At 48.0% G+C, this 8,641-nt stretch overlaps 1 protein-coding gene across 1 annotated transcript in view; it reads left to right on the top strand.

Annotated features, from left to right (window-relative positions):
* STARD9 (StAR related lipid transfer domain containing 9) overlaps window positions 1–8,641 on the top strand; it is a 119,158-nt gene that overhangs the window by 97,893 nt on the left and 12,624 nt on the right. Inside the window, exons 22-23 of the mRNA XM_027775789.1 lie at window positions 1–445; window positions 3,311–8,634. The exon at window positions 1–445 is cut by the window's left edge and continues 72 nt beyond it. Of these exons, the coding sequence (XP_027631590.1) occupies window positions 1–445; window positions 3,311–8,634 (5,769 nt within the window). The remainder of the gene's footprint in view (window positions 446–3,310; window positions 8,635–8,641) is intronic.

Raw genomic sequence — 8,641 nt, 5'->3', positions numbered from 1 at the left:
AGCAGCACCAGAAGAACCAGCAGCAGCAGCAGCAGCAACAAGACCATGGAGCAGAGAAAGAACTTGAGGTCTCAGTGGCACCTGATGCTTGGCTGAGCACGGATCCTGAGACTCATCCATCTCCACTGCTCCGAGTCCAAAAGAGGGTGGTGCAACTGCAGCTCCTGCGGAGACACGCCGTTCGGGTGGCAGAGAGGAACGTCCGGCGAAAAAAGGTCTCGTTCCAGCTTGACAGGATCATTAGGAAGCAGAGGTTGCTGGAGGCCCAGAAGAGACTGGAGCAGCTCAGGACATTGTGCTGGCTCCAGGATGACAGCATCCAAAGGCCCCCCTCTCAGGTCCCCAGCCCTGATGTGGTTCCAAGGCCTCGACGCAGAAGCAGATCAGCAAGTTGTTCTTTGAGCCTCCGCAGGCCCGGCAGCTGGCACTTGCCCCAGCCACACAGGTACAGCCAGTGGTTGTCACCTAGAAGCACTCGGCTAAAGTTTACAGCCTTGTTGCTCAGGCAGTGTCCTCTGCTTCCCAGTGCCTCAGTTGCCTCAACCTGTGAAATGCAAAGATGTGTTTTCTCCTTCCTTCCTCATCAGTGTTCCCCCTTTAGGTACTCTTCTTTCCCTTCTTCCTCTGTAGAACTTCTCAGATTCAGCCTTGTCCCTCTTCCCTTCATCCTCCGAGTAGCAACTCTTGCTTCTTTCGTGATGTCTTTTGAGTAAGAATCTCAGTCTCAGTTTTCATTTGCTCTTTGGACCCTGACTGTCTACATACATGACCTGCCACCACCTCAACCTCATGTCTCAAACCAGGCTTATTCATCCCCTCCCTCCCCAACCTGCCACATCAAGTGAGCTTGCTGATCCACTTTGACCTGTGTCTTTCTGACTCACAGGTTTGAGTCGGAGTCTTCCTTATTTCTTTTCTCTTTCATTCCTTATGTGTAGTCAAAGGAAGTACAGATTGTCTTCCAAACTGTCTGGAGCAGGGCCTATGTCTTATATTTCTTTCTGTCCTTAGGGCCTAGCTTAGACCCCTGTCCATAGCAGTTTACAGTCATTGTTGGTATCAGTGTGTCCCCCTGTTTGGCCTTCAGAGTACAACGTGGGCGGTTTTTTTTTTTGTTTTTTTGGTTTTTTTTACTCTTTATCACAAAAAAAATTCCAGACACGCATGAAGTTGAGAGAATAGTCAACGTAGCACTTATATTCAGCAGTTGTCAAGATTTACCATATTTGCTTTATCTCCCCACCTTCCCAATTTTTGAAGTACTTTAAAGTTACTTCTAGATAAGTGTGTCAATTCAATCCTACATCCTTAAGTGTGTGCCTCTTAAAAAAAAAAAAGATGGGGGTCCAGCAGATATGGTGGTGTGGTTACATTGCTAGACTCCCACATGGCTGACTGCAGTTCGAGTCCTGGATCCAGTGACTTGAAACTCACACCAGGCACGTGTGCATGTGTGCCCAAGATCCCAGGAGGAGAATGGAGGAGAAGAGATTGCAGCGTGGCCATCCCCCCTGGGGGGGGTGTTTTCTCACTTTCCCTCTCACTACCTCTGTGTCTCTATCTTTCTCCAGTGACCACATGTGCCCTAAGGTAAAAACTCCTAACCCTTTCCCCGCCAAAGAAAAGATCGACTTGTAACCACAGTGTCACCATCACCCTTATCACAGTCAGATGAATTATTTGATATTATCTAAAGCCTAGGCCATATTTACATTTCTTAAATAATAATAATAATAATAAAATGATAATAATAGTAATAAAATTAACTAAATTTATTTAAAAGTCTATTTACATTTGTTTTTCAGATCAAGATCCAAATTTACGCACTTCACGTGATTATTTCGTCTTTAAGTTTGTTCTTTTTTTTTTAAGCTTTTGCCATAAGGTTCATGCTTTCACTGCAGAAAGACAGAGATGTTGAGAGGAAAAGCGAGAAATGACCCCCTCCAGAGGGGATCGCCACACCACAGTTCCTTCTCCATTCTTCTCTCAACATTTTGAGCACAAACACACATTTCCAGCTTGAGCTTCAAGCCTCCAGTTTCAGGACTCAGACTGCGGTCAGCCATGGGAGAGGTTTACAACACCTGCTGGCCCCAAGTTTGTCTTTTTAAAACTAATAGAATAATGTTACATGTTTATGGGTTACAATTTTAATCATTATTTTTGTTCTTTTATTTCTTCATATCATTTATCCTTTGAAAAAAGTAGATCAATTCTGTAGAATATACCACTTTATAAAGCTGTTTGATTCCTCTTTTTTTTGGAGAGGTTTTCGCTATAGGGTGCGTGCACTCGCCAGACAGACAGAGACAGACAGAGACAGAAAGTGAGAAATCACTCCCCAGGGGGGATGGTCACGCCGCAATCCCTTCTCCTCCATTCTCCTCTTGGGATCTTGGGCACACACGCACACGCGCCTGGCGTGAGTTTTAAGCCACCGGGTCTGGGATGCAAACCGCGGTCAACTACGTGCGAGTCCAGTGTCATAGCCATTACGCTAACTGCTGGTTCCCTTGATTCCTCTTTTTATCATTTAAATTGTTCTTCTGTTTCTCATATTGCTTATTAACCAGAAGTTTTCCTCAAAAGTTTAGAGTTAGTCAATTCAACATTTTTTTTTTTAATTTTTGCCACAGGTGCATGTGCTCACTGCAGACAGAGACACAGAGAGAAGGAATGTGAGAAAACACCGCCTCACCCCGGGGGGGTTGGGGCAATGGCCACACAGCAGTTCCTTCTCCTCTTGGGATTTTTGGACATACATGCACATGTACCCAGCATGTTTTTAAAGAAACCGAGTCTGGGACTCAAACTGCAGTTAGCCATGTGTGATCTAGCCACCTTAACCTCCATGTCATCTGCTGGCTCCAGTGAAACTGTTTATTATTTTTTTTGCAATTTTTTCAATTATTATTTTATTTTATTATTTTTTATACATTTTTATTTATTTATTTTCATTTCATTTTCTTCCATACATTCAATCACATTATTATTTGTCTTACACAATGGATATTTCAACAGGTGATGATTTCTCCCTAGTCCAGTGAAACTTTTTAATAAGATATGGAAATTGAGGAACAAAATGTATATGAGGCCCTCCAGATAGACAGAATTCTAGTCCACGGTTCCCTTTTGTACCTTTAGAGCTTTTCTCTGACCCTGAAGACTATAGAAGACAGTCACATTGACCCAGTTTTTCGTGTCTTTCAGAGAAAACTAAGTGGAGCTTTATGTTCCTTCTCTACACAGGAAGTAGGAGACCTCTTTGTTTGTTTGTTTCCCTGAGATGCTTTTCTTGTCTCTACAGTGTTTTTCTGAATTGGGATCCCACCACCATGTTACCACATTTGTCTGACACAACTCACCCAACAGCAAAGAAAACCCCATCAGAAGAGCACTTGCCCCAGGCAGCTTCTTACCCTCCAAAGACAGGGCATCTCCGCAAGAATGGTGTCCGTTCCTCAGGCCAGGGGCAGCGCTACACAGCCAAACGAGCCTTGGCCAGGAAGGGAGCCCCAGCTCCAGGTAGCTGCCTCACTGTGAGACTCAAGTCGGCTGGTGTCCAGGAAATGGAGAGAGAGAGTAAGCAGCCCCATCAGACAATGTACCAGGGCTTATCATCTCTGAGCCTATCAGCTAACAAGCTAAAGCCAAGGAATGAGCCAAAGACCCTTACCCCTGCCACCCAGGCCAGAAGGACTAAGGGACTAGCAGTCTCTGGCCACACACAAACTGGACTGCGAAGAGAAGGGATTCTTGAGACCCCCAAAGCTCCTAAAGGAGTCAGTTGTAGTTCCCCATTCCCCCGTGCACCCAAGCAGACGACTGGGCATGGAAAGGACGTCAAGACTTTTCGGCCAGAATCCAAGTCATCTTCTCCAAGCAAGGCATCAAAAAAGCACCAGAGGGTACCAGCAACTAGGGTCCGAGATGTTGGCAAAAAGTCCTTTCATTTACCTCATGGCAGTCCTTTAAAGAGACAACATAATGTAGGAGTTTCAGACACCAGGACCTCATTCAGAGAGTCCAGCCAAGTAGTGGATTGTACAAGAGAAAAGGACAGTGATTTGTCTGACACAGATAGTAGCTACTCTGTGGATTCTCTGTCCTGTGTCTATGCCAAAGCCCTGCAGGAGCCACCAAAGCCAGAGGACTCTCTAGGGAAGAAGTGGGATCTCCTAGAGCGGGAAAACTGTGAAAGTGATGATAGCCAAATATCTGAGGACTCACTGGTTGAGAAGGGACGCCAAAGTGCAAAAGACAGCCCAGGGGGCAGTCATCCCACTAATGGCCACAGCTGTCCCAGGACCAGAACTAGAACCTCTGTGCAGGGCTGCACCGCACCCTCAGGCAGTGGCCTACCTGCTCATGCTTACAGGAGCTTTTCCTTGGACAGTCTGATTGATGCTGAGGAAGAACCAGGGGAAGATCAACAAGAAGAGCCTTGCCTCAGTTTAGCTGATGAGATGCCCGCAGAAACTTTCTGGCACCTGCAGAGCTCCAGTCTGCCTGTGGTGGGCCAGGAAGCAGTGTGCAGGCTTGGTCCCATCAACCACAGAACGGGAGCTAGGCTTGGTACCATCTTGCCAATGAATAGTCCATTTTACCTTGACTCCCAGTTCCAGCCCCACTGTGAGGCAGAGGTGGAGCCAGGCTACCCCAAACAAACCAGTTCTGTCCAGGGTGTGCCGCTTTCAAGAGAGAGCCCACTGGTGTCTGTGGATTCCTGGTTTTCCTGTGACTCTAAACTCAATCCCAACAGTCCCCTGGGAACAGCAGGTTCTTTGTGTCCAAGTCCTGATGTCCGGGAATTTCAGCCCTGTGGTGGGGAGCAGCCTGGATACTGGCTAAATGTTGAAGAAGTAAAGCCATCAGGTTCAGAAACAGTCCTGGCAGATAGCTTCAGATGGCCCCAATGCAGTGTTGAGCTACCCTGCCACACAAGGGATGGGCACACAACCTCTGTTGCTGATCCATTGAAGCTGGCATCCTGGGGAACTCAGAGGCTGCTTCAACTAGGAGTCAATGGCACCTTTCAGGGTAGAGGTATCCCTGACCCAGTCCACCAGGACAGCTCTGAAGCATCCCCCGACTCTAGTGTGTCCAGCATGCTGGCAGCCTCTGCTACCTCACTCAGCCATATGGGCAGTGCCCGTGAAAGGGACTGGGCTGCCCTTCAGCAGAAGTACCTCCTTGAACTCTCTCATCCTGTTCTGGAGACTGTAGGAGAGCCCAGGCCAGCTTTCTCCTTCCTTGAGGAAGACTCTGGTTCCCTGACCCAAGCATCTGACAAAGGTCCTAAGGTATCTTGCAACCTGGATTGCAACAAATTTCCAAATTTCCGTCTATCCAAAATCAGACGTTTACGAGCAGAGAAAGAACAGGACAGTTTGAGTGCCAAGTTAGAAAGTGCTTCAGATTTCTTCAGCACTAGCGAGAAAGAGGTTAGTTGTAATGGAACTTATTCAGCAGATTTAGACTCACTGGATTCGGGATCTACAAACACGCGGGTTCCTGCCACAGAGAACAAGGTACCACGTTCCATGATAGAAGCACACAAAGTCAACAAACAGAATGGTGTGGAAGAGTGCTCTCAGGATAGTAGGAACACTGAACCGAAGACTTCCTCAGATGAGCATTTCTTCCTGAAGAACACTTGTCATGATAATGTCACCATTGCCACCAAAGCTGTACCTGGGCCCCAAGGCCAGGCTCCTCCAAGCAAACACAGTGCAGAGCAGCCAGGGCAGTTAAGACAAAGCAGCCACCACCCACTCCAGGAGGAGGCAGAGTGCCAGGAGAGTCCGAGAGCTCCGATCGGGAGACACACAGCTGTTTCCTTTGCCATCCCATCAGGTCCAGAGCTGTACCTTCACTCTGCCCCCTGGAACCTATTCCCCTCTTCCCTGCAGCCACCTCCCTTGGAAACATTCTATGTGACCAAAAGCAGAGACGCCCTTACAGAAACTGCCTTAGAGATTCCGGCTTGCAGAGAAGTAAGGGTGCCTTCCCCACCTCCCAGGGAAGCCTGGGGCTTTGGTCACACCCACCAAGTCCTCCAGAAGGCATATCTGAAGAATTTGCCAGTGCTGTTACAAAAGCAGAATTTCAAGAACCCCTCACCTCAGCAGGTCACAGCAGAGAGGCCAGTTGATCTGAACAGCAAGGAAGTTATCAGAGAATTAAGGAAGTGCCCTGGAAATATTAGAGAAGGAAGCCATAAATCGCTTCATCTTTTTGTTTCCTCAAACAGACATTCTCTCTCTTCTACCAGCACCAAAGTATATGAATTTGAAAATCAAGTTGGGATTTTAAGTAAACAGAGTCTTACAGTAAGTAAGGAGAAAGAGAAGGCCGCTGCACAGTTCCATTTCAGTGTTTCCTCTGGCAGCTCGAGGGCTGGGAAGCTTCCGCAGAGCTGTGAGTCTGAGGCAGGCAGAGAACAGGACCAGCCTGCAGTCCTGCCCCAGGCCTGTGATGTCAACAGGCAGCTCCCTGCTGGGGCCAGGTCAGATTGCATCTGTAAGACCATCAGTTTAGGCCTTGAGGATGTCCGGGCAGAAACTGCTGTTCCTTTGCAGACCAGATCAGAATTTCATGTAGTGAGCAGCTCCGTGGTAGCGGCTCAGGATGAGAGTCCAACCCACAAGTGGGAAGGGAGGAATGAAACTGGGCATCTCGGAAAAGCTCTTAATCCCAAAGACAGCTTAGAAGACTTTAAGCTTCCAGGCATGGATTCTACATATGAAAGATTTCAGTCAGTTATTTTTTCTAAGGAAAAAAAACTCAGTGAATGCAAGAGTCTTGGAAAGTCACAAGAAATGGTAACCCCAAAAGAAGAACCTTCTGGAGAGAAACAGAATGAAAAAGTTAATAATGCTGATGAAATGGCTAGACTAATTAGAAGTGTAATGCAACTGGAAAACGACATCTTAGAAATTGAATCCAAGCAGAATAAGCAGCTTCATGCTTCGCACACACCACTAGTCAGTGAGGAGTGTACAGTCCAGAACCAGAAGGACGAGGAGAAGGCTGACCACATCCTGAGGCCAGACAGCCCTGGAAACTGGTTGTCCTCCAAGGATCAGCCATCTTCTCCAACACAGAGAGACAGTGTTATCTTCAGGGATAGTGAAGCCAGAGAAATGGAGGTTAACAGCACAGGGACTGATCTCTGGGTCCAGAAAATTTCTCCGAGTCCCTTTGGGTCAGGGGAGTGTGTACAAGAGAGTAACTTGGAGAGAGAGCACTCCTGCCCAGCTGGATCAGACAGACCCGACAGCAACATGTGGGATTCTGCAAGGACATGTACAGCTCACAAAGAGTCCACCAGTACTTCTGCTCACCCGAGGAGAAGGAAAGCATTGACCAGAGCTCTGCTATTTCAGCCCAGGCCAGAGTTGTCTTCTGAGACTGATGGCAAGTTGGCAGAAATCCCAGCAAGTCCCAAAGGGCAGCCTTGGGGCTTGGGAAGTTTGGAGGAACTGGAGGTCATCAAAGGCTCCCAGAAAACCCAAAGTGAATCCCAGAGTAGTTCCAAGCAAGAGGAGGTAAAAGCTCATGGTGGAATTGAAATGGCTATGCAAAGGAGAGGGGACCTACAGGAAGAAAAAGAAATGCTCTCATTAACTCAGAAACTTACTAGTCCAAACCAGCTTTGTCTGGGCACATTTTCCAGCCAGGAGACAGACTGCACATCACTGAGCCAGATGAACATCTCTACAACTCTTTCTCTCCAGGACCTGAGTAATGCCTCACCCTTGAATTCTCCAAGGCTGCCAAGGAGCTGTCTTCGTGCCCATGGTACCGGAAGCATCTCTTCACTTGACTATGCACTGGACCCCACAGTGTTGAAAATTCACAGCAGACCTCCAGTCACCAGAGTAGGACATCAGGACCAGAGTGCAGAGACTGGAAGCCACAGCCCTCAAGGAGATGGCAGAGGGAGTTCCCCTGTGGCACACATTGCTTGGTGGGGGTCTGTGATATCCACAGCCAGGGGGCCTCATGGTCAGTTTGGGGCCTCAGAGAGCATTTCCCTGGGTACAGAGGACAGGATATCAGCAAGCACCAGCACCCAAGACCTAGGAGCAGACCTCAGCATCACCTTGATGGATTTGAGTACAAGGGAAGGTTTTCCTTCTGAAGACAAGACAACTGTCCAAAAAGAAGCAAGAGTTGGTTCCCTGAACAGGGTCTCCAGTGAGCTTGGAAAGAGGGTCAGCTTCCTCTTAAAAGAAGACAATGACCAAAGCAGGGAGACAAGGCAGCAGGCGGAGAAGGAGGCTAAAGACCTGAGACTTACCAGCAGTGCTTCGTTAGCACCTGGTTCCCTGCCACGGGCATTCGTTCCAGAGCCCAGGCTGTTGGAGCCGTCTGTGCATGCATCCCTGTGCCTGGCTATCCTAGAGGAGATGAGGCAGGCAAAGGCCCAGAGAAGGCAGCTTAATGATTCTGTGGTTGTAGGGGGAGTCCTTCCTTACTCTGAACCTTTACCAGAATCTGAATGTTCTTCAAGGTCCACTGGCAGGCCTCAGTGTAAACAAATGGACCAGTCATTGTTGGATGGGACCAGGAATGAGGGCGAAGCACAGGGATTTCATGTGACATCTCTCTCTGCTGAGCCTGGAGGTACATT

This window comes from Tupaia chinensis, unplaced genomic scaffold (assembly GCF_000334495.1).
Source record: "Tupaia chinensis unplaced genomic scaffold, TupChi_1.0 Scaffold000605_1, whole genome shotgun sequence".
In the NCBI taxonomy this organism is placed as follows: domain Eukaryota; kingdom Metazoa; phylum Chordata; class Mammalia; order Scandentia; family Tupaiidae; genus Tupaia; species Tupaia belangeri.
This window is presented reverse-complemented; position numbering and strand designations above follow the sequence as displayed.